This window comes from Simochromis diagramma, unplaced genomic scaffold (assembly GCF_900408965.1).
Source record: "Simochromis diagramma unplaced genomic scaffold, fSimDia1.1 OVJJ01000321.1, whole genome shotgun sequence".
Lineage (NCBI taxonomy): Eukaryota > Metazoa > Chordata > Actinopteri > Cichliformes > Cichlidae > Simochromis > Simochromis diagramma.
The window spans coordinates 15,663,865-15,690,071 of NW_024386772.1; the positions used below are offsets into that span (position 1 = coordinate 15,663,865).

The 26,207-nt window shown below is 39.9% G+C and overlaps 3 protein-coding genes across 8 annotated transcripts in view; 1 reads left to right on the forward strand and 2 right to left on the reverse strand.

The window, feature by feature from the left end:
• LOC120746481 (septin-9-like) overlaps window positions 1–26,207 on the forward strand; it is an 81,199-nt gene that overhangs the window by 26,786 nt on the left and 28,206 nt on the right. For 4 of the 6 annotated variants that reach the window (XM_040051906.1, XM_040051924.1, XM_040051912.1 and 1 more), the window contains one exon: window positions 5,840–6,556. In XM_040051906.1, the coding sequence (XP_039907840.1) occupies window positions 5,840–6,556 (717 nt within the window). The other 2 variants (XM_040051932.1, XM_040051918.1) reach the window with 2 other exon arrangements.
• On the reverse strand, window positions 13,236–17,447 carry LOC120746521. Its single transcript, XM_040051953.1, has 2 exons — window positions 16,660–17,447; window positions 13,236–15,754 (listed from the first exon to the last, which is right to left on the reverse strand). The coding sequence occupies exon 2, from the start codon at window positions 15,751–15,753 to the stop codon at window positions 14,272–14,274; it is 1,482 nt and encodes a 493-aa protein (XP_039907887.1). The 5' UTR covers window position 15,754; window positions 16,660–17,447; the 3' UTR covers window positions 13,236–14,271.
• LOC120746530 lies at window positions 18,955–22,831 on the reverse strand. Its single transcript, XM_040051959.1, has 2 exons — window positions 22,638–22,831; window positions 18,955–21,736 (listed from the first exon to the last, which is right to left on the reverse strand). Exon 2 carries the CDS (start codon window positions 21,733–21,735, stop codon window positions 20,293–20,295), a length of 1,443 nt encoding a protein of 480 aa, XP_039907893.1. The 5' UTR covers window position 21,736; window positions 22,638–22,831; the 3' UTR covers window positions 18,955–20,292.

Sequence of the window (26,207 nt, forward strand, 5' to 3'; positions counted from 1 at the left end):
TCTGTATTCACCAGCTCCAACAGGTTTCCTGCTAATGACGCCAACTGCAGGGGTGCTGCTGGAAGGCACAGAGGGTCACTCTGCAGAGCGAACACAGCAGGTCTTTGTTAAGTTTTAAAACTAATCCTAGTTTTTTGCCCCTCCCAGTTGGACATGGCGAGTAAAAAAGCTGCACCTATTCCAACCCCGGGCAAGATCCGAGAGTTATGAACACACTCCATGCTACAGCTAAAAACAGCTAGTTTTCGATGAAAGATTTTCTTTGACTAAAATGTTTTTTTTTTCCTGTAAGGGAATGAATAATGTCTTTGACTGAGATTCGTTAAGGACCAAATGATCCTATGCCAGCTCTTTCAAAGAAACATTTTGACCTGCAGGCCACCCTGTCTTTAAGAGAGGAGCGCAAAACTCAAGTGCTCGAAAACAGTGCTGTAAATAAAAAATGGGCATGGACAGCAGAATTCACTGCAACTCATTTGTGTAGGTGTTTGGCTTTGCAGAATGAAGGGTTATTTATATGCAACCTACAGACATGTGCTTACATACAGTTGTTAATAAAACAAAAGAAAAACAACAGCATGCAATGCTGATTGGTTAAAAAATGTGCAGAAGGATGCTATATGTCCCTCAATGTTATCTGCATCTTAGACATTGGGGGCAGGTGGATGAGCATTACTGTTCAGCAGCTGGCTTGTGTCCAGCTGATTCATCCTTCCTACCACTCCCTGCGAGGGGATGGAGGTACTTGTTGGTTCTGGGGCAACAACCATAGGTTTTTCCATACTCTTGGTTTATGTATTTATGTATTTTATGCAGTTTTTCTTACCAGGGCGGTTGGGGATTCATGATTATTTGTCCTGTTATTACATGCATTACTTGGCTGAAAGATGAGCAAAAACACAAGCAAGGCTATCCTACACTGTCTTTTCTTATATATATGCTGCCTCTGGTGACAGTAAAAACTACAAGATGTACATAAATGATGGTCTGTAAAACTGTGTAGGACCGATGCACGACCATGCTGCCCCTTAATGTCACCCAGCGTTTGGCATTTTGAAGCATTTACTTTAACACTTTTGTAGTTTCCGTCTTGTTCTTTTGGAGCCAACAGTGACCACATTTGGATGAGATGGGGGACTGTGAAATTTGGCAACTGTGGCTCAGATGATAGAGCAGGCTGTCTACCAATTGAAAGGTCGTTCCCAAACTCCTTCAGTTCACATTACCAAAGTTGAATGTGTGTTTTATTGGGTGAATGAGACTTGCGGTACAAATCAAGGCTTTGATGATCACCTGCATAGAAAGACTATAAAATCCTGGTTCATATACCATTCACGTTGTGCCACTTGAAGAATTGGTTAACAAGCTGGGTGTGTGTCTGTATGGGGATATCACATCGATACATACATGCCTAAGTGGCGTAGTGGTTATCATGTTTGCCTGTTACGCCAAAGATCCCTGGTGAAAGACTGAAAGGAGATAGAAACCCAGCCTCGGGGAGGTGGAAGTTAGTGTACTCCTAGTGCCGGTCTCAGGGCCTCCCATGGTGGGAAGGTTGCATCAGGCCGGACATCCGGCGCAAAATCTGTGCCAAATCAAACATGAAGGTTTATCTGCTGTGGCTTCCCCTTGGGAAATAAGAGAGCAGTATCTAGTGCGAAGTAACAGGCTGCTAAAATATCTCTAAAGTTGAATCTAATGTTGTAAATTCTGCTTTAAAGTTGTAAAACTATAGACCTCAGACCTGGCTGCAGCATTCATATCCACTCATTGTCAGCGTAACAGCACTCTGGTTTGACATTACTGAGCAGCTCCATTAACACAGTGGGACTGACTAGTTGAATATGTTTAAAGTTAGTTAAATATCTCACATGCTACATTTGCATGGAGCCAAGTATTGCTATTGTAGTTGGTTTAAACACCTCAGTAGGACTAGAAAGGTCCAAGCCAAGTAAAATTTCAGGGGAATAAGTGTAACTGATCACATGAAAATTGTAACAGGTAAACAGTTTAACCTGATTTATCTTTGTTTGGCTGTGTTCTTTCTGCATATGGCAACCTCTGCAAGCTGAAAATTTGGTCTTTGATAACACTGCTTAAGTAGAATAAATACCTGCAACCTGCAACAGGTGATAGATTTCCACCTTCAGGGAGATGATCGTGAAGAAGATAAGATAAGGAAGGTGACCTTATCTTGTGGTGGAAGATGACTGCAGGCCATACTCATCACTTTTTTACGTGCTTTTCTACTTGAATGCGTTGGCACATGAGCGTGTTCAGCTCAAATCCCAATAAGCTGACCCAATCAGAACAATGTCAGGGAGAATGAAAAATATATATAACTGGATTCTTTTTGATGACCTCAGCTGTGTTTCCTGTGACTTCACAAAAAAAGTCTTCAGTTGAAATAAAGTAAATATTGTTTTTGCATTAGCAGGATCTTAATTCGGCAGGAAACAAGGACAGGGACTGCGGGAAGCTGCTGGGAATTGCTAGCAGACCAAACCACCAGCTTTTCTGCAGCAACTGTATGATAAAGTAGACAGTACATGCACAGATACAAGGATTATAACTTACCCTCAAGCATGCTGGTACTTTGTCATGTGACTGTCTGTTTGGAGGTATGCTGGTGCTCTAATTAGGTTTTGTCAGCTTGCTCACTGTCAACCTCCAGATGACCAAACTACCTCTCGCTGACCTGTCCAGCTCATCCGCTGTCACGCTCAGAGATGCGTATCGAATGTGGTCCTCAGTCGGTACATGCTATGCTAGAGGAGAAGTGTCATGTGATTTTTCTGGCAGCTTAACTATGTTTCAGTGCACTACATGGATCCATCCCATGTCTGACCGAGTGTCGGGTGGAAAACATCATGCTTGGCTCAGTGTCTTCCTTATTTGGCAGTTAAGGTTGTGAGAAGGGTTTCCAAGATTAATAGGACTCAGAAACCTGCTTCAAATTCAGCTCAAATGAGAGGTAAAAAGAAGGGGTTGCATTTTGTTCCCCGTTGGGGCTTATCAGTCAATATCTTTGCTTCGTTGGAAGGTATGTGATCAATGCTATCGCCTCAGAGCAGCAGCAGCTTGAAGCCATCACGCATAGGAATACAGCTAAAAACGTCACACGCGCTCAACACCGTTCATGTGTAAACATGCAGGCACATAAGGAGTCACTGAGACATGCAGAAGTAATGGTGCCATCGTCTTCACACCAAAAAAAGGGATTAATCCCCACTGACCGTCAAAACAACAAAAAAAACCCAGTTGTGTTTGCTTTACTCAGCTGTGTTTAAACACACACGCACGCGCACATGCATGCACATCCAGTGAGAGATAACGCAGAGTAACTCAGCTGACAAGGCCCCTGTCTCCACAGTGTCTGTGAGGACGTCACTGCGTTGGCTTTGTGTCACCACAGAGCGCACTTTCAGCGCCGTTTCAGGCAAACGGGTCATTACTGTTTATCAAACCAGCAGCCAGATGCAGTTTTAAGTCATCTTTGGCGTCTACTTTGTGCTTACTTTTACTCCTCGGCCTCTATAAACAGAGCGAGTCATGTCCACTAAATTAGCCGCTTCGTTAATGGTTCCCCTCCTTTCCATTTCTGACAAGAAATTCCCACCGCATTCGATTAATTTTAGTATAACTTCAGTGTGACTAGTGTGCCATCTGTGTGCTTGTACTTAAAGAAGAACATCAGGCATTGCTACCCTTTCTTCTGAGAACATTTCAAAGGCCAGTTTTCTCATTATTTCTACACAAAGAGCTTGTTGTCAGACACAGATGAAATGATCGCAGCGATGTATATTTCATGCTTTAGCAACTCAAAAGGTCATTACCGTTGCAGACGACCAGCTAACCCAGCACCTCGTGGTGGGCGGTGTTATTTGTTAGTTTCTTCTCGGTACACGCTGTGATATCAGACACAGAAATCTGCAGAAACATATCGAGGATGTGGAAACACTGAGTTGGGGGAAAGAGAGGATTCTCCCATGCTGGTACTTGGCTCGTCAGCTTTGAAACACGCCAGATGCCTGATCGGGCTCGGGTGTTTATCTGGGACAGGGGCTGTGTTGGTCCAGATTTTAGTGGCTGCTCTTGTCTCTGGGCCGAGCTGAGGTGAGCCAGGTGTCACCATCGACATCTGACATGCAGCTCACTGCAGTGAGGAAAAAATGCAATTTATCAACCAGTAACAACACAGCTGCTGGTGAAATACTGACTCATTCAAAAGATATGGAAGGGGCTTACTAGTTTGTCAATATACACTGGCTGATTTGGATTTTTCAGAGCAACTTTTGCTCTGTAGCCTTCCTCATCTTTGTTTTCAGGAGCCAGAATTGACTATATTTAGAAGAGAGACTGATGTGCTAAGTCATTGCATAGCTACCAAACTGCCTGTATAGTCACATATTTTATTTGTACAACATTTTTATTTACTTATTTTTATTTTATTCTTATGATTTTCTAATATATGTCTTATTGACTTTTTCTTTCTGACCTTTTTGTTGCTGTAATGTGTCTATACCATTAAAATGCTAAAATTCCACTCACCAAAGCAGGATCCAAGTTTCTTTGGCATCTTTTCTTGAACTAACAAAACTTCAAAACATATTACTTGCTAAATTCAAAGTAGTCCAAAGGTTCCGAGGCTTAGTTTGGTGTAGAATAAATGGTAATATAACATAAAGTAGATATAAGAAAATATTTCTATATTTCATTTTTAGTTTATTAGTGAGAGTTTTTTTTTAAATAGATCCTTTAATAAAATCTATGGAAGCTTATTTTGACTACTGGGGAAAATTATAAGTAAGTCAAAATTTCAGGTTATTATATCAGTATTTCGACTTACTAATTCAAACTTCTAAGAAAATCATTGTAAATTGGAAAAAGTTTTATTATGTAAAATAAAAAAATAAATGCAAATTCCAATCTGAATTTTGAGATAATAGCAAAAGGAAATTTTCACTATGGCAAAAATAAAAAAATAAAAAAATAAATTACAAAATCTTGATACTTCCGGTAGAAAATACGTCAACGCTTCAGGATTAAGTGTCACGTGATCAATCTGGGCTCCGACGACGTCATCCTGATACGCTGTTCTGGCTACAGGTGCGCGAGGTTCGCAAGAGATGTGTAGGTAGCCGGTTAAACTGAACTCTTTCAGTGGCTGGGTGTGAGTGGAAAGCTCGGCAATCCTATTAAAACGTGCTTGGTGGGGAAAAAGAAGTATTTTTATCGAGTGAATTAAACGCCATGTTATCGCGCTATATGAAGCGTGTCAAGTCGAGTAAGATGAGTTTCTTCTGGATTTTCTTTATTTCATTTCAGTGGTTTGTTAGCTAACCAACTCGTTAGCTGATAACCTTAACATTGCGCGCTGCATTTCGTTTAATAACTTATATGTTTCCGATAAAATTGATTATTTTCTCTATAGGTTATTGTTCAGCATGTGTTTTTGCTATTATTGTTTAAACCTTTGTTAAAGTGGTAAACCTGAGGACTTCCAGGCCTCTAGAGCCTCTGGTTTTTCTGCAGTTTCCCCAGAACTTTTCAGCTTCAAAGAAAAATGTAATGAGTATTTGAAATAAAATCTATGGTCTAAAACTAGGCCATTAAGTACCAGAAATGGATGTTGGCTCTATAGAGTCCTGCTACAGGGTTGGAGAGGAAGTGATGAGCACTGTGTCCTCTGGCTCTCATGTTTTCTTCTTTATTTGTGCTTTTACTTTCTTTTTGCTCCATATGATAACACTGTAATGGTGCAACAGTGATTTAAGTCCATATCTGTCAGCTCAGACTGTTGTTTCTTATGTAACCATGTTTGTTGTTTGTCTTTCAGCGCTGAAACGCTCGTTTGAGGTGGAGGAAGCGGATACATCCACACACCCATCGCCCCTGACTCGCCGGACCACCAACCCCCTCCGCTCATCCACCTCCTCCACATCCAGCCAGCGGAGCTACGACTTGAGCTCCCGCAACTCTGACTACTCCTCCACCAGATCTTCACCCTCCGAGTCCTCCAGCCTACGCTCCCCGAAGACCGGCATGAGGCGCATTGAGTTGTCAGGGGGTCGTAATGCTGATACAGCCTCTTCCCGCCGTGCCGAGATGTCCATTGAGGTCTCCTCCAAGCAGATAGATAGCTCGCCCAGTGCCGGCATCACCCGCTTTGGGCTCAAACGGCCGGAGGTCAGCCTGAGCAACAGGAGCACCTCCCTGGAGAGCTCCTCCAATTCCTTCTCAAGCACCAGTAGCAGGCGAGGGGAGCTGAACATGACGAGGACCCACGAGCCACCCGCCCCTCCCCGGAGGATCGACTCCCAGATGGCCTCAACCCCGGTGTCTAGGATCCCCGAGCCTCCCCAGAGAAGGGCGGAACCCCCGTCGCCCAACCTTAGCCCAGTTGATGTGGCCTTCAAGAGGCCAGAGGTTCCTGTGGAGAACAACGGCCACCAGCCGCCTGCACCCGTCGCCCCCCTGCCTTCACCTGCAGAGCACCGGGTGGAGAGGGTGCAGTCGCCTGTCACAGAGGCGTCCGCAAGCCGACCAGCAGACAGTGAGTACCTGCTCAGTTGGGCTTGTTTTCCAAACTAACCCCTGTGTATGATTTATAGAAGTAAACTCCTCAGTGAGATCAAACCGTTTGTTTCTGATTTCTTTGTTTGTTTGAAAGCGCCACCATATCTGATTTTCACTTGTTTCTTCCACTTGACTGTTTCTTCTTAATTTTATCTTGCAACACACTCATAGTCATGTTAAGAGGAGGCATACAGCTCACAGTCCTTGTGAGCTTGTCATTATAGACTATCTGAATGTAGGTCAGCGAGGGTGATGATGAGAATCCCAGAGCTTCTCCCAGGACAGCAGTTACAAGAAAAGACTCAGGCAAGCGGTTGAATATGTTGGCTCTCCCTGAACTTAAGTTAAAAACTTATAGCACTCACAGTCTGGTTGAAGCCTTTGTAAGTTCAGACAAGCAGGCAGTTGTAGTTAATTTGGTCTGTTATTTTTATAAGATGCATGTGACGCGGGAGGAAGTCTGGTAGCCGCTGTTTTTTGACCTTAGCGTGCGGTTTGTGATTTCTTCTCCTTTTTTTTTTCTCCTGTGTATTCTCTGGATTTTTGTGACATAAACTCAGTAGGATATTTGCGCAAGTGAATTTATCCCTGTCTAGACCACTCAGAGGCTTTACTTTTCACCCACAGCTGACTAACCTCTCAGATGTGGTACAGGGATGATGCCAAGCCCAAACTCGAGCGTCAGATGTTTTTCTAGTAACTTGTGCCTTTAAGTATTGGTTTTACTGAGGGAGAAACAGTCACTTTTTGGACTAACCACTCAACCTGACCAGTTCAAGTGTTTGATGTTGATCATAACATGATTTGATGGAGGACTTTTTAATTTGCTTGACCATTTTTGAGCAATCGATCAGGGGAAAGTGATGACAGAGGTTGGTTAGGCAGCTCATCCAGCATGCTGGTTCATACCCAAAGATGACACATTACTGCCTTTGAACTTTTTCTTATGTTCTTTTTCTTTCATCACATTATCAGGGAGAATTTAGCGCTACGGTAACACTTTCCCAAAAACTGAATGTGGATTTCCATGAGGTACTTTCTGGATATGCCTCATCATTAATGGATTAATTAAACCTAATGTTTAAGGTTAACCTATGACCTTTTCTTTACTGCCACTCTCAAGTCGAACTGCTCCCCCCCCCCCGATATGTTTGTTTAACCCTGTGCTTTAATAATAAATGTCAGCCTTTGGAAGTGTCTGTTTTCAGTTTTTGAACTGTGTCATTGTATGCTTTGTTTTTTGTTTTTTTTTAATATTCTTCTTGGCTCTTGGTTTAAATGGAAGAAAGCATGTGTATTTGTGCAGGACGTTTTTTGTTTTTCAGTTTATCGCTTATTTTGGTTGTTTGCTTTCCTATCTTGTCTAACTAAAACAGCGCATCGCTATACTGGTATGTGTGTGTGTGTGTGCCTTTGCTATCTGGAGACAGCTGTGCTCATAGGTTGCTGTCACTGCTTAAGTAGTATGCAGGCGTAGGCGGCTGGGAGGTGGTACATTCCAAATCTGGAGGTCATAAAACATTTTACATAAAAATAGAAAGCCTCCAATTTCCACTTTTTTACATGGTGTCTCGCCTGTTTTTGACTCTGTCCACTGTTTTTCCCTTGCAGGCAGCTAGAGATTTATTTTGGTTGTCCTTCTACCTAAAGATATAAAAGACCTTTAAAACTTTTGTTTCTTAGATACCAGCATTGTTGTATCATTGAGCACATGTGCATTCTAATTATGTAAAATAAGCAAGGAAACGGGAGAGGATTAGATCTCAGCTTCTGCCACATTTGGCTCAGATTACACACTTCCTGCTCAGCCATGCATGTGGAGGGAGGCCCTGCAAGAAGCTTGGGAAGCTTCCAGCAGTGAGCAGATAGGAGGCGGAGAAAGAGTCTAGAGTTTGTGGACAAGAAGGAAAGAGAGAGCCAAATGCATGGAGATGTGAAGCGTGGATAGAGACGATGTGCTTCCTGTAGTTTGTCTGCAGGGAGAAAACAATATGAGAAAAGCCCACTTTAGCATCCCGTCATTTGGAAATAAATCTAAACAGTTAGACCACACTGGTTCAACATCGTGCCCAAAACCAGATTTTAATTACCATTTTCTCAACAACTCCACACAGCTTTGATGCAGGCCAAGCATTTGTTTTTGTTGGTAAATATTTTGACTTATTTTGGAAGGGGAAACGGGGAATGTTTTCAGTTTGTTTACTTCTGTTGCCGCCTATGTCAGGGTCTGCATCCAGTTGGGTGTCAGTGTTTTTTCTGAGACCCATTAGATTATTACTTAAAGCCTCTTCTGATTTATATGAAGTGGGACGTACTCACCTTCGGGTGTCAGCTCATGTATGTACATGCCATGAGCGCATACATTCATCCTTGTGTGGATGATGAGGGTTAAGAATGCCTCACGCCCAGGGGAGAGTGACTGATGGACATGCTGATAGGTGATAAGAAGTTTTGTGGTGGCTGTTCGAGAGCACAGGAGGTAGTAATGACATGCTTTGTGTCGGCTGATTTGTCGCCTGTAACGATGAGCAGCTGTATTCAGTCTCAAGCAGGATGTGATCTCATGTTTACCCACAGAGAGACACACACATGCACACTCATTGTGTACACAGCTCAGTTTCCTGTTCCTGGCCTTGACCTTGATTTGTTTTGTCATGGATGCTGCGATACATATTGCAGAGTCAGTCAAATAGGCTTTGTTTTGCATAAACTTAATACTGGTATGAAAAAAAAAAAAAAATTGCAGTATTTCCAGATTTAGATTCAGTTTGTGGGTTGGGATGTCTGTTTGCATGCAGTTTCTCCTGCAAGTTTTATTTGCAAAGGGCGTTATGAAAAATATCTGGGAAATTAGTCAGCTGCTCTCACCGTGCATATTAATGAATGATAGCGAGGATTGCCACAACAACAGTAGGCACCTTTTCAGAGAACCAGCTGCTATGGAAAACGTGACAGGAAGTGGGTTTGCTAACACATTTGCAGGACTTAAAATTTGAAATAGTAATCTAAAGAAACTCTGTATGTAGTGGAAGTGTGTTCAGCATGTATGCTTTGCTCCCTGATTCACAAACAGCTCAACGTAAAGGGGCAGTTCAGAAGATTTCTTTTTTAATGTCAATGCAGGCATCTTTACATGGACAAAGGGATGATCACAGTTCAAGGAAGGCAATACAGAGTCTGTCCTATCAATTTGTATCTGCTGCTTATATAGCGCAAAAGAAAATACAGCGAGTATGTGTTTCATGTGGAAGGACTGTGTAAGAAAAAAGAAATACACATAAATGCAATAGAATTCAAACTGTGGATGCAAAACAATGCACCCCTCAGTAATGTGTTTTTGAGGGGGATACTGATTCTAAGTTTAAATATCACATTTATCTGCTGATGATGATGCCTGCAGCCATAAACAAACCACAGAAGTATCTTTACACCGATCTGTTAGAGGTTTTGCGACATAAATTGATATTTAACAATTTAAAACCTGTTGGAGCTCTATGATTAACTAACTATTGCATGCAAATTCATTTTCTATATGGCTCAAAGCCAGTTTCTCCTTACTTCACTGCAATTTCTTGCTGTTGACATACAGCGCACAGCTGCGTAGACCTTATATAGGATGTTGATTTATTGGTCTGTTTCTCAGAGAAAACAACAATAGAAGACCAAGGCTTGAAATCCCTTTAAACCTGCTGCTCTGTGATTGTCATACATTAGTTTAGCCACTGTGATGCATACAAACAACAAAATAATATCACCACTGGTATTTCCTGTCTTTTTGCTTTAAAAAATGATAAATAGCATTATTTAAAAATTATAAGTGGTTAAGTAACAATGTTAATCAGTGCATATTACATTTGGTGTATTTTAAATTTTACACCATTCATTTTTATTTTTTTGTGCCTCCGGTCTTCTTTGGATGCCTCACTCTGACAGCAGCGAGTTTGTATAGGTGTCTTTTTAAAATGCATTAACCTAATGAGAAGAATTTTCACATCAGATTATGCATAAATACTAGAAAGTTTGAATGGAGAAAAAGCACAAGAAAAGTTTGAAGATATTCTGTTATCTACTCTTATATAATCTACTATTTTAGATTATGTCTGCTGTGTCTTGCCTCCTGCCATTGATTTACTTGCATTTCCTGCTACATTTTTTGGCTTTTCTCAGGCCATCCTCTGCTTTTTAAAGGCAACCTCAGTCCAGCTCATTCACACTACCGCAGGTCATTTTAAATTAAACTTAAGTAGTCAAAAACTTCGTAGTACAGGTGTTTAAAAATAAGTTAATAACCTGTGGTTCACAAAGCCATTTTTAGGCCAGAATTAAGTATGTCATACCTTGGCATGATGGCAAGTGAATGCAATTCAGCATTAAAATAAATAATGATAATAATAATAATGGATTGGATTTATATAGTGCTTTTCAAGGCACCCAAAGCGCTTTACAATACCACTATTCATTCACTCTCACATTCATACATTGGTGGAGGCAAGCTACAGTTGTAGCCACAGCTGCCCTGGGGCAGACTGACAGAAGCGAGGCTGCCATATCGCGCCATCGGCCCCTCTGGCCAACACCAGTAGGCAAGTAGGGTAAAGTGTCTTGCCCAAGGACACAATGACCAGGACAGAGAGCCCAGGGATCGAACCGGTGACCTTCCGGTTACAGATGCGATTCCCAACCCCCTGAGCCACGGTCGCCAACAACAGGGCAAGTTGTTGTTTTATTTGGCTGGATGCATTCGTTTGCTATGATTGACATTTAGATCTTCCCCCAAAAAATCTAAAATAGAAACATTGTAGAAATATAGATATCTCCATGTCCTGGCTGCATGTCACACATTCATTGTGTAGCATTGAGCTTAACAGCTTGCAGTTCAGCAAGCAGCTTGAGGTGAATTAGTTTAATTTCTCTGCACAAACAGCACATAAATACATCTTGAAAAAATAGCAATACCATATTAGGATTTTACACAACTGTTAATTTACAAAAAAAAGCTGTTTTGGATGCATGTTTTAAGGCACTAATATTGTGTCGACCTAAATAAAATATAAAATACATAAAACATTGGTTGTTTTCTGGATAATTTTCTTACAACCAATCTCAAGTAATAAGAGCTAATTTATATAAAAACGGATTACCACGCTTCAGTTAAACAAAACTGATTGTCCTGTTATGTCGCTGTCTTATGTTTTGCTTAAGGGATGACACCAGTTCTTAACTGGCCTGAAGACAATTTCTATTTTCATGAAATACTCCGTTTAAAAAAGGCGTTTTAACTGTTGTTTAATAAGCTGTTGAGCCACTGGGAGCCATAGCTACGACACGTTCCATAATACTTACTGCCTGCCTTACAGTTAATGATTTACGTGTTGTAAATAGTGAATATCAAAGGTGTTTTGTTGATTACATCTCTCTAATGCAATCTTTCTATGTGCTATCTTTCCTGAAGAGGTGTGCGTTTATGTAGGTGTGGAGCCAAACACGGACTTGCAGCATCATGCTGAAATGCATCCCATGCCGTGCACCTGCTCCCTTATTATTAATGAGGTCTCTTGGATTGTGAAGTATTTAACATAATTTCTTCTGCTACTTGCTTGAAACTAAAAAAAAATTCCATTATGTTTTGGTTAACAAAGGAACACAGGAAGGGAACAAAAAACCTGTTGATGCAGTGAGCTCTATTTGCTGATTTTAAGGTTGCTTAAAGAATATTTAACATAGTAATTGAGTGTGAGCTTCATGCACTGGGGCGTGAATTTAGGACGGTAATGACACATTAGGCAGTTTTTGCTTTATTATGTGTTTAGTTTTATGTAATGTGATTGAAAGGATGTACAAAGAGGAAGTATGAAAGTGAATCCACAGCAGCTTTATTTTTGGATATTGGGTGGGTTTTTTTTGTTGTTTTGTTGCTTTGTGTGTGTGTGTGTGTGTGTGTGTGTGTGTGTGTGTGTGTGTGTGTGTGTGTGTGTGTTGTATATATTTTATATAAACACCTATGCGTTTTGAATTTGCATAATTTCATTTACAAAAATGAAACCTGTTAATGTTGTTAGCAAAACTAAATTAACGAATGTGCATGGATTAGGTGTCATTAATCGATTACTGATTCTTCCTAATCTGAATCACCTCAAGTCATAGCAGAAATTGATGCTCTTCTGCTTTCTTCTTACAAAATGGTGGAAGTAGCTGATCAAATGTGTCAGCTTTCAGACTTTTAGAGACAGAACAAATAAGTGTCTGTTTGTCATTAAAACTTGGCTCTGGTCTCTTCACTAGAGAGTTCTTTGTACTACTATTTTTGCAAAGCTGAGCCTGCAACACTTTTAATGATGAGTCATTATCTTATGATCTTTTGGGTCTTGTGCTGGCCCTCTGAGTGCTATCCTCTTTTCACCGCATTAAAACAGTATTTATCTCTTTCACTCAAGCATAAAGGCCTTTTGATAGTTCTGCCTGGGACTTGGCTAGAAACGACGACTTGTGCATGTCACAAGGGATGGAAAGGATTTATCCCTGGCCCCCAAAAACGTCTTGTGATTAGAAAAAAGAGAAACACCTGTCTCTGTAATTATGCACATCTAACTTTTAGAAAAAAACTTAATGTCACTGATGAAATGAGGTTTAACAAACACAATTTTTGAGTCTTTTTCACAGGATGTTCTTCATTAAACTTTAGACCCACTTACAGCTTAACACACATGACATTTATTCATTCAGGCAATTCATATTTTGCAATCTTGTGCAAACAGCTGAGACAGAGGTGCGGCTTGTTTGACTAGATATGCTGGAGCATTGAAAAGCCTTTGCAGGGCAGCACTTTATCATGAGCGATAAGGCCGTTACAGAAGACTTTGTACAGTTTTTTAAAATGCATTTACACACTAGGACCTTTAATCCCAGCAGGTGATATCCAGGCCAGTCTGCGGCATGTCTCCGTATAGGCGAGGTCTGCAGGATTTTAGCTTGAACCCTTAAGATCCAAACCTTAGTGCCACATTGCTGTAAAGGGGTCATCAACATAAGCATGTCATACACAGTTGAAATCAGTCTTTACAAAAAGCATTTTCGATAAAGGAAGAAAACATAATACAAACACAGAATACATTCAAAATGTAGAGGCAAAATGTCGCACACACCAGCAAATCTTTTGGAGACGCACAGAAGCCATTGTGTCCGTTTTCCATTAGGTAAAAAAAAAAAAAAAAAATCAGTCACATTAATCTCGTTACATACATATAAAAAATTCCCCATAGAAATCTTAACTCTGATCCCATGGATTTCTTCCTTTTTCCATAAATGGACATTTAACACTGCTCTGTGATTATGGGCTGATGAATACATTGTTTCTGATTGACTCAAACCCAGTTCATCACTGCTTTACAAAAACTTCTGACCACATGAAGTACAGCACATTAGTACCAGTATCTCTGCAATGAGCTCTTACAGGCTCATGTCTGTTTTCAGCAGAAGACAGCATAGAGATGAAGGACCTGAAATACCTTTACATCTACTACTATATGATTGTTTTTACTAAAAATCTACCTTTAAATATACAGTATGGACATCACTAGTCTGGTATCTTATTTTGCCTTTTTTTATTTAATAAAAATCATTCAGCTATTATTTGAAAGGGCGTATGTACAGGTTAATTTAATATATCTATCTTAAAATTTTTTTTCAATATCTTTATTCCCCCCAGGGTGAGGTTCTTGCTTTCTCAATTTCATCCTGCATAATGAAGCGTGCTTGCACTCCTGGGGCGATTGTCATACCTGACTCGTACTCGTACACATCATAAAACATGTCCTGGAAATCAGTGTTTTCTTTGAATTTTGTTGCCCACTGCCACCGCCACCATTCATGGTTTTTTGTGGCTTTATTTTCAGAACTATAGAAGCCTACCCACGCCTTTTTAAATTCAGACGTCCAGTTATGGAAAGACTCATTCACTATTAAGCGAGCGCAAGCCTTGCCGTCTTTTGCAAAGAGTTGCAGGTTAGCATCATAACCTGGTATTTTCACAGCTTTGGGGTTTTTAAACTCACTGCCTCTGTCTATCTCATCTCCTAATGATTTCCAGAAGCAACATACAGTCCTGACCTCATGCAGTCGTGCTTGAAGGCCTTCATTCAGGGGTACTGATGTATCACAAATGCCCGACTCTCTGTTCCCAATAGATTTATAAGTGAGAGCGTCCTCTTCCTGATCATTCTTGTAAAGTGCCACCATCACACCTTCTTTAAGAAGATGTCTAGGAACATCGCTCCAAATAATTCTGGCATTTCCCTTTTTTCCAGTTGTCACCTTCAGTCTTATCTCATCTCTATGATCCACTTGAATTTGTGCAAACATTCCAACAGGATTATTATGCCTGCTCTCTGGGATATTGATCACAAAATCAGTTTGTGTGTTCCTTGTTGGTGCTGGCTGAGGTCTGTTGTTGCGTTTGTGAGTGGAATATTTCTCCTGGATCACAATAAACAAAAACAGCCCAAGACAAGCAAGCTCACCCCATGTGTTTCTTATCTGCCATAGTTGGGAATCATCAGCACGGCTTCCAAAGCGGTCTCTGAGATACGTCAGTGAGCTCATGTCATTTTCTTCCACAGAAAACTCTCTGATCTCCGTCAGCAGATTGGTAGTGACCTGATATGTATGCTCTGGATTATACCTCGTGCCCTGATTTTCAGATTGCTCATAATGCTGTGTGATATACACTTGATCGATCCTTTGTGAAGTTTGGCGTCCCACGTTCTGCTCTCTGACCCTGAATATGATCCTGTCCCTGTTTCTCGCTGGGTACTCCGCCCGTGGGTGGATGACATAATATGGCAGTGGTAGCGATGTTTGTTGATTGATGTTGCCAACAGTGTAGTATCGGTATCCCCTCGGCAGTGGGTCTAACACCCTCTCGTAGTTTCCGTAATGATGTGAGCCGAATTCTCCACTATTTGGCTCAAAGGTCAGCAGGATGATGTTGTTGTTGTCGATGTCAATTTCATTAGCAAACCAGTGGAGCAACAGGAGGCTGTGTTTGGGCACCGTTTGTCCAAAGTCGATTGACTTTAGATCACTGATTGAATTCAGGGCCCGTTTTCCAGCTAACACAGAGGTTAGGGTCAGGAGGAGAGCCACACAGCAGCTCGTGATTCTTCCTGTCTTCAGCATCCTGTAGAGAGATTTAAGAGTTGGTGGTTTCATTATTCATCTAGACTCTACATCCTCACCTTACACTTGTTCATATTTTGATGATCTTTTTCCTGGTGGTCTTTAAACATTAGACATGTTCATATAAACAGTGAAACAGGTTTTGCCAGTTATCTTTCCTTTGGCTAATCCCATAATGCAGTGTTGACTTAGGTTAACATGAGGATCGTGTCTCAGTGTGTTTTTCATGAGCCAGATCATTTGGTTAAACAACAGGAGTGCGCTTTCCTGGCTCGTCATTGAGTACAAATTCTGATTTTGTTTTTGCTTTTTTTAAAAATTAAGCCAGAAAGTTTTGAACCAAGCTTTATATGTGGGCTCATGAACTACTGGAATTATTGAATTTAACTGCATGAGTAAACCTGAAATTTTTTTTTTTTTACAAACATGAATTTGAAAACATTAACACCAATGTCTGTATTATTTTTAATACTGAACATACTTGGCTGTTTGCTACAATTCTAATGACACTGTTCCTCATGCAATGTTTATGATAACTGCCTTTGTCAAATGAATAAATGATCCACAACACAAGCTGCTACAAAGTGCTCTGTAGACTATCAGTGTAATAAAGACCATTAGAACCGGTGAATTGCATAACATCCTGCTTCAAATAGAGAAAATGATTCTGTGGGTCAATAAAGCTGTAGAAAGTGAGGTAAATATTAATTGTGTGGTTGTCTTTTATGATAAAGGATATATTAGAAGTACATAATGCTACAAAAGACTGTCAATGTTCAATTTTTGTACCTTGCTACATACAATACTAAAATAACGTGAGAAGCAGAGAAGCCTTCACAAATAAAATCTAGAGTTAAATCAGTCACAAATTCATTCAAAATCCCACCAAAAAGTAAGAGGACTTACCTGCGTTAGTCTGTTGCTGTCATGTGTCTGAGCTCTTTGTTTGTGTAGGAGCAGAGGTAACTCCCTTTAGGTTGCTGTTTCCGTGTAAATGAAACCAAAGTAGCCAGCAAGGCTGGTACTAACAGGAAGTTGTCTAATACATCTGTCTGCATGTAACCACCTCCTGTAATAGCGAGCAACAGAATACTGTTTCAGCATTTTAGCTGGGTTTACAGCCACGCTTCTAGATACAAACACTGATTATTTGTCATTTTTAAGAGCAGCTTTAGGATGAAGTGTGTGACTGTTGGGAGAGCGACTGAGACAAATTTGGTTAAATATTAGTCAGTATTGCCTGAAGCCTTATCAAGTCTATCAGGTCTTTGTAAGTACTTTTATATACACGTGTCACAACTCTTGACCGCCTAGAGTGGATTGAAATACTTGCACGTCAGTGTCTTAATTTTTATTCACTTTTTTAATATATGTATGTGTATGTGGAATACTAGCCTCAAACACTTGACTTTTTTTTTTTCTTCTTCTTTTTTGGTCGTTTGCCATTATTAGGCAACAGAAAGAGTCACTTGGTTACCTGCTATTTGTTATTCACTATGTTGTGAAACATGGACGACGTGCAACGAACATTCCCAGATGGATTTGAAGCAAGTGAATCATACATTGTTTTTAGGTCAGTAGGTCACCAGGACACTGTATTTTGTTTTTGTTTTTTAATTTGTTTATATTCTCTCAAACATAAACTAATATATCTAATACGAACATAATGACACTTCTGCTTCAAGGCAGGTACGCGTTAATACACTTAACTCAGTAATTGTATTACATTTACAATGTTGTCTTTACTTACGTTGCAAAAGTTCTTCAGTTATCTGCATATTGAATGGATAGAGCGGATAAAAGAAATGGATGTGAATTCATTTCGTGTGCTTGAGAAGCAAAATGGAACAGACATGCATTTCATACACCACAGGGTAAACTGCACCCATGTCAGAAACAATCGCATTATGCTCATCAGCTCTTTGCAAGCATCTGAACAGATGACATAATAACACACAGCTAGCCAAGAACACATCGTGATCATAAAGTTGACTCTATGCTGACCCCAGCCCAGCAGCCAGAGCCTGGTCATATAGCGTAGGCACTGATGAGCCTTACATTCTACGCATCTGCTTGTTTGTGTTTCTAAAGTTGGTTATGACACATCACAAAATAACCATTACACACTTGAAAAAATGGTTTAATGAACACACACTTTTCAAGATGACAGAAGAAATACAAAAAACATCTATAAAATGCATGTCTTATTCAAGATTCATCGATCAGAGCAATTGTCCTTTTTTCTTACAAATCTGTGGCGAGTAACTACATCATACACAGTAAGCACAATTTTATGTAGTTCAAATGCTAAAAAGATATTTAGAAATCCCAAAATTTCATTACAAGCATTCTATGCAAGATTTAGAAAGCAAATCCATACAGCACAAAGTAAAATTAAATAGATGGCTGCAAAGCGTACAATGTAACAACTCCTGCTGGATTTTTGTTTCCATGTTTAATTAAACATCCTGCTGGTGGTCGTGGCCTTTTCTTGGTGAACAGTAAGGCGACTATAGCTTGGTTCAGTTGATATCTAGAGCATGTTGTGCCTCTTTGTGTTATTTACTGGTTTGAAGGCAAGGCAGTGTGCTAATGTGTTTAAATATCAGCGTTTACTCAACAGTCATTCAAAGTATTTTACGAAATTGGATTAAACTTACTTTATTTTTGAAGAAAATATATGTATTAAAAATGAATGGATGAATGAACAGAAAAGTATGATTAAAATTTAAAAATGTTAAAAAATATATAACACCGATTTTAAAAACATATGTAAATATAGTGTAAAACAGGTAAACAATGATAGTAAATATCATTGAACACCTTTTTAATGAGAGCAGTTTATGTGATGTGACATTGATGAAATCCTGATTGGAAAATTTCATAGTAGAAATTTGTTTTCAAGCAGTTGCTTAATCGTAATACGTAATTTTGCCAATAAATGGAAGATTTGAAATAGGCCAATAATTACTAATGGCCTCACTATCTGAATTTGTCCTTTTTGAAAAATACAGTCTTCACTGATGCAGAAGAAATACCAGGAAAAAACGTTCAGGAGCTAAGGTGCTGAAAAAAGTAAAAACTTGCTAGGAGTGTATCAAGACAGCAAGTAAGAATAATGATGTAACAGGATTCTGTAGTCGGTAACAGTCAATTCTAACAGAGAAGCTCGATTTAAACTATGTGCTGATGTTGATTTTAGTTAAATTAGTCCTTGCACACATATGACAGGCGGGGGAAACAGAAGAACGACAATAAGATGTTGGAGAAGCCCTGATTCCAAAGGTGCTATCTCATGGTTGTGTTGTTTCCTTGTGTTGCAGCCTGCGATAGGTTATTTAGGTTAGAGTTGTAGCTTTTCAGAGGCCTGTACTATGAAGCAAGTTCTACACACCCAGGGTATCTTTCTGTTATTTGGATTTACTTACTCTAACATCAGCAATTGAATAAACAGTTACACGAAGCTAGTTATCAACTCATTAACTCCAGGGTTTCCCCTGCATGTTCACATGAAACTGTTGGTCAGATGCTGCCAACACCAATCTAAAAGGGGTGTTTCACGGGTCATATGACTCGTCCTCCACACAAAATGATCCCTACGAGTGTTGCTATCACAGACCTTATCAGATGATGATAAATGTTGATCAAAAATTATGCAAAGAACATAAACTGTAAAATGCAACACTGTTGCAAAAAGGATGAGAGAAACTCATTAATCTTGTGACTTAGTGCATTGAGTGGTAAAGTAAACATTTTAATTCACATTAATTATTTTATGGCTGAGTGCATGCTCTGTGCTGTTGATTATTTCTAAGGTGATGGATGCACATTACAGCTGTTTACACTAGATGCATTTGAACATTAAAACTTACTGTCCCACAGGCTAATAAAGGAGATGTTGAAATGACTTCAGTTTGTCTGCAGATCAAAGTGACTTTGATTTGTTGAATAGGTATTCTTGGTGTTTTTCTTTTTGTGTCCCAGTGGCTGTATTATAAGATTTAGCAGCATTTAAAGTGAAGTATAAAAACATTTATACAATTTTATTTTATTTTTTTTACAATGTTACTATGTTTACAGATTTTTAATCACCATTTGATAATGTCTGGTTTAGGTTGCGTAGGGATCATTTTGTGTATATGATCTATGAAATGCTCCTTTGAGATCAATCAGATGCTAAGACCACCCTTTTCATGTGAAAGAAGCTGGGAGTTAACTTGGCAAGTTGATAAACAGCTTCGTATGACTATGTATCCTGATCACCAGTGAATCCAGGTAATTGAAAGATACTCTGGGTTTGCTTCATAGTATAGGGCCAGGCCTCTTGACAACAATAAACAACAACCATATGTTTATAATGTCCCATAGCTGGTAATCATGATTGTTTCTTCAAAAGTGGTCTCTAGAAACCTTTCTGATCACTCTTAAGAGGCTGGTAATGACCTGAAATTAAAATCTGCTGCTAACACTTGTCTCTACTTTCTTTCTTTGGCTTTTTAAAAAACATTATTCAATCAGTATTTAAAGGAGTAAATTTCTTCATTCAGGCCAGGGTGAGGTTCTTGCTTTCTCTATTTCATCCTGCAGTATGAAGCGTGCTTGCACTCCCGGGGCAATTGTCATGTCTGACTCGTACTCGTATACATTATAATTGTCCTGAGAATTGTTTTCTTTGAATTTTGTTGCCCATTGCCATTGCCACCATTCATAGTTTTTTGTGGCGTTATTTTCAGAGCTATAGAAACCTACCCATGCGTTTTTAAATTCAGACTTCCAGTTATGGAAAGACTTTGTCACTGTTAAGCGAGCACAAGCCTTGCCGTCATTTGCAAAGAGTTGCAGGTTAGCATTGTATCCTGTTATATTCACAGCTTTGGGATTTTTAAACTCACTGCCTCTGTCTATCTCCTTTCCTACTGATTTCCAGAAGAAAAATCGAGTCCTAACCTCATGCAGTCGTACCTGAAGGCCTTCATTCAGGGGTACTGATGTGTCATAACTGCCTGACGCTATGTTCTCAATACATCTAGAAATCAGGGCTTTCTCTTCCTGATTATTCTGGTAAAGTGCCACCATCACATTTCGTTTAAGAAGGTCACTATGAACATTGCTCCAAATAATTCTGGCGTTTCCACTTTTGCCTGTTGTCACCTTCAGTTTTATCCCATTTCTATGATCCACTTGATCTTTTGCAGACATCCCAGAAGTGACATTTTGCCTGCTCTCAAAATCAGGTTGTGTGTTCCTTCTTGGTGCTGGCTGACGTCTGCTGTGGTGTTTGTGAGAGGAATACTTTTCTGGGATCACAATAAACAAAAACAGTCCAAGACAAGCAAGCTCATCCCAGATATCCATAATGTCCCATAGCTGGGAATCATCAGCACTGCTTCCAAAGTGGTCTCTGAGAGACCTCATTGAGTTGATGTTATTGCGGTCCAAGGAAAACTTTCTGATCGCTCTTAGGAGGCAGACGGTGACTGGATATGTATGTTGTGGATCATAATCTGTCCCTTGATCTTCATATGTCTCATAATGCTGTGTGATATAGACTTGGTCTATTATCCGTGCTGCATTCTGCTGCCTGACTCTAATTATAATGCGAACCCTGTTACTGTCCTCAATGTCCGACTCCGCGACATAATCTGGAAGTTCCAGTGATGCATCTTGGTAGCTATTACCAACAGTGTAGTATCGGTATCCCCTCGGCAGTGGGTCTAACAGCTCTTCATCGTTGCGATAATAATGTGAGCCATAAGCACCACTGTTTGGGTCAAAGGTCAGCAGGATATCATCATTGTTGTTAATGTCAATTTCATTGGCAAACCAGTGGAGCAAGCGGAGGCTGTACTCAGGCACAGACTGGCCAAAGCCTACCGTCTTCAGGTCACTGATTGAATTGAGCGCTCGTCTTACAGCTGACACAGAGGAGAGGGTCAGGAGGAGAGCCACACAGCAGCTGATTTGTCCTGATATCTTCAACATCCTGTAGAGATTTAAGAAGTTACTGGTTTCATTATTCATCTCTGCATCTTTACCTTACATTTGTTCATATTTTCCCAGTGGTCTTTAAACATTAGACATGTGTCCATATGAACCCTGCAGTAAGCTTTGCTAGTTATTGTGTGAGTGTGTCCGGGTGTGTGTGAGTGTGTCCGGGTGTGTGTGAGTGTGTCCGGGTGTGTGTACGTTTTGAGCTTTCCTGGTCCTTAAGTACAAGTTTGTCTGCTTCTAATTAAGCCAGAACGTTTTGTCCTGATGTTTGTTTGTGGGCTCATGAGCTGCTAAAATACAATTGCATGAGTAAACCTGAATATTTCCAAAAGCATTATCAAATTAATGTCTGTATTGACAGTTTTTGGGGTTTTTTTTTTTTTTTAACACAGAATATACTTACTGATATAGCTGTGCTACAATTCTAATGATGCTGCTGCTCATGCAGTGTTTATTATGATTGCTGCCTTTTCAGGAAGTAAAACAATCCACAACACAAAATATCGCAAAGTCCTCTGTAGACTCTGTGTAATAGAGACCAATAGTAACAATCCATCACATAAAAGCCTGCTTCAAATATTGAAATGCATTCAGTGGGTCAATAAAGCCATAGAACGAGGTGAATGTATGTTTGTGAATGTATGTTGTGTGGTTTTCTTCTTCTGTGTGAAAGGGTGCATTAGAAGTGTGTAATCCTCAAAGAGACAGTCGACTCTCAGTATTTATTGTAACTTACTCCATATAAATTCCTCGTACAATGCTGTTAGCTGCACTGTCGTGTAAATAATTTTCCATTCAGAATAAATTCTAAGCAGAGAATCCTTTACAATAAAACCTAGAGTTAATCAGTCTCCAAATGATTCAAATTGGCAGCAGAAAGTAAGAGAGCTTACCTGCCTTAGCCTGCTTCTGCCAGTGTCTGAGCTCTCTGTGTAGGACCAGACATAACTCACTTTAGGTTTCTGTTTCCCTGAAAATGAAACTAAAGCAGCCGGAAAGGCTAGCGCTAACGGGAAGTTTCATAATACAGCTGTTTGCATGAAACCTCGTCCTCATGGAGAAAAACAGAACAGTATTTTAGCATTTTAGTTGGGTACACAGCCAAGTGACACTTTCATATGTAAGTGCCACAGCTCTCGACCTTCCTTTGCACATAATCCGTTTTTTTGTTTCTTTGCTTTAAAAACAAAACAAAACTGATTATTGGCCTCAAACACTTTTTTTTCCTTTTTTTTTTTTTTTAATCTTGCTATTATCAGAAAGTGTAGAAATCTACGTAGTGCATTGCAAACCTCATATCAGCTATGTTGTAAAACATAGAAGAGCCAGATGAAATTGAATCAAGTGAATCTTGTTTGTTATAGCCCAGTACCTAACCAGGCCACACAGTTAATTTACTTTTTAAGCAAGACTAAAATATCAAATACAACGTTTGAGTCAACACAGTTATAACACATCACATAAAATGACTGTCCCCAATTAAAAATACAGTTTAATGAGCACAACATTTTAAAAATGCAATACAATACCAAAACAGTAACACAACACTTGTCTGTCATTCATCTGTCAGAGTAATTGTCCGTTCTCCTCCCTGGATGAATCTGCTGGGAGTCACTACTGTTGATTAGACTTGATTAGATATTTGACAAATACAAATGCACAATTTTGAAGTCCACACACAAAATGTTGATTTTTGTGACTTGCTGTCAAAATGATTTATTACAAGCATGCTATAACCAGCCTGTCTTTTAAATCTAACACAAAATAAACTCATATAGTCCAGGTTAAAACAAAAATGAAAAAAAGATAATGACATGGTTGCAAATTGTACAGCAGAAACTATTAGTCATGTAGTCAAACTCAGATAACTGCCCTGTTGTCCCGGTCAAGACAAAGATGCTCCAGGTTCTCTGGTCCTGAGCATAATTTCAGTTACTGATTAAACTATACTCTGTTGTTAGGGCTGTGTGATATGACCAAAATCTCATATCCCGATATTAAGACATCCATCATCTGATAACGATATAAATCACAAAAATGTAACATTTTCTGTAAATTCTGTGGGCAGCTCGACTTGCGTGAAGTGTTTCCAGCTGGGCGTTGCGTACCTGGAGTCGAGTGTTTTAACTGATGCATGAAACTATACATTTTTAGACATAGGTTGTAACGGCCGCCGTTTTCTTTGTGAGTATGTATTACACAGCGTGCTGCGGGGAAAAGCCTGTTCTAACGTTTGAGTCTAAGGTTTATTTTTAGCACCTGGCAGCTCTTTTTTGCTTCTCATCCGTAAATACTCTGCACCTTTCACGTGATTCAGTTTATTTTGAAAAGTCTCAACAGGATCTTGAGCTTTATTGTGAAAGCTTTATGTGGAAAATAAACAAGCAGACCCGCGGTGGTTTTTCCGTTGTTGTTGCTAACGACAACGCATAAAAACAAGCGCTTGTCCGTCAGTAGTGTGGTTAAATATAAGAGAAAGAAAGAACTTTAAGAAATTAATATAGTCACTACAGTGGTCGTGTCCAAATTCATGGGCTGCATCCTCCTGAGGACTCAGCCTTGGCGGTCTACGTGGGCCGGGTCCTCAGAAGGTCGGGTAGGGCGGAAGTAAACGGCTGGGGAAATTGGACGGTCTAGCCTTCTGATTAGCGTCACCGCTGTCTCGGTGGAGTTTAATAAACTCAGCCGTCTGCTCCTTGCTATCTAAAATATAACAGGACACTGGCGTCAATTCTCGACCGTCTCACACTTCTGTTTAATCAGTTTTCTGTTTGATGTTTATTCAGCTGTGTAAAAACCAAGGAGGAACCTACCCGGGGATTAATAAAGTTTTATTTTATCTAATCTAATAACTTTAATCTCAGCCAAACTGATTTACTCACGAACAAACAAAACACTGAAAAAAGCCCAACAATAACATTTTTAGGTTGTCTAAGTGACATATATTACGTTTAACCTGAGTAGCGAAAGTCCACGGTGACCTGAAAATGATGTGCCGGGAGTTGTGCCGTTCTCGGCGGCTTCAGTGACCCTCGAGCTCCCAAGTAGCTATCGAGCTGGTAGGTAGCAGATGTCTTTGAAAACGTCGAGGCACTTTTGCAAATATGCGATATCTTGATAAACAGAGCAGATATTTGATGTTTACACAGCTACTTTCTCGCCTGAAAATATGTTAAGTTTATTTTGTGACCCAGAAAGATTAGTACGAGTAATTTTAAAACTTAGTAGCGGCCGCCATTGTTGGAAACTGGAGTTTGGCTGGGCCGCGCTATGAATTCTGGGATATGGTAGTTCACGAAGGACACACCCGACCCATCCTTCAAATTCGGGGAAAAGGAGGACGCATTTGTCGGCTGCATTTGGAGGAGTCTACGAATTTGGACAGCCTTCGGCGCGTCGCTGTGACATAATCGGTCTACAAATGCGGCCTCAGGAGGATGCAGCCCATGAATTTGGACACGACCAGTGACCATCAAAATAATGAAAACATATTGCCATAAACAATTTATTTTGCGACACCACAAAACAAACGATAGCGTAAAATGCAACGATAGACGTTTTTATATCGTCATCCGATATATATCGTTATATCGAACAGCCCTATCTGTTGTATTTATTTGCTGTTGACAAAAAGGAAATGAACAAAATGACGACTAAAACAACCAAAGCGAACAACCAATCATTCCAACCATTAGGTTGTCCATTTCTTCTTGTTGCAGCCTCTCTGTTTCCAGTGTCCCATGACTGGGACGCGTTTACACGATGTATCGGTGAGTTGTCCATACGAGCCCTTCTGATCTCTCTTAGGAGGTTAGTAGAGATCAGGTACGTTTGTTCTGGATCGTACTCTGACCTTTGGTAGTCAAATGTCTGATAATGCTGTGTAATATAGACTTGGTCTACTGTCTGTGACTGCTCCCTGACTCTAATTATGATTCGGGCCCTGTTTCTCCTATGAGATGGAAGCTGGAGTGATGTCTGTTGATTGACATTGCCAAGAGTGTAGTATCTGTACCCCCTTGGCAATTCATCTAGCAACCCCTCAAAGTTGCCGTAATGATGTGAGCCATAATCACAGTGTGGGTCAAAGTTCAGTCGTATGACACCATTTGTATAAATTTCAATTTTGTTGGCAAACCAGCGGAGCAATTCTTGGCTCTCCATAGGTACCGATTGGCCAAATCTGACTGACTGTAGATCACTGATTGAATTGAGCATTCGTTTTACAGCTGAAACTGATGTAAAGATCAGAAGAGCCACACAGCAGCAGATGATCTTTCCTGACATCTTCATCAGCCTGTAGAGAGATTTAAGTAGTTAGTGAATCCATGCATTTTTCGTCCTTACAAGGTTTGTTTTTTTTTTTTTTGTCTTTTTGTGTGACCTGTGATGCATATAATAGTTATGATTACATATTTTTATCACCATGCTACCATTTAAGAAAGGACTTTAATTTTTCTTTC

Coding starts and splice junctions, on each gene's coding strand:
- LOC120746530 (XM_040051959.1), bottom strand. CDS start 21,735: ATGTTGAAGATATCAGGACAAATCAGCTGCTGTGTGGCTCTCCTCCTG.
- LOC120746521 (XM_040051953.1), bottom strand. CDS start 15,753: ATGCTGAAGACAGGAAGAATCACGAGCTGCTGTGTGGCTCTCCTCCTG.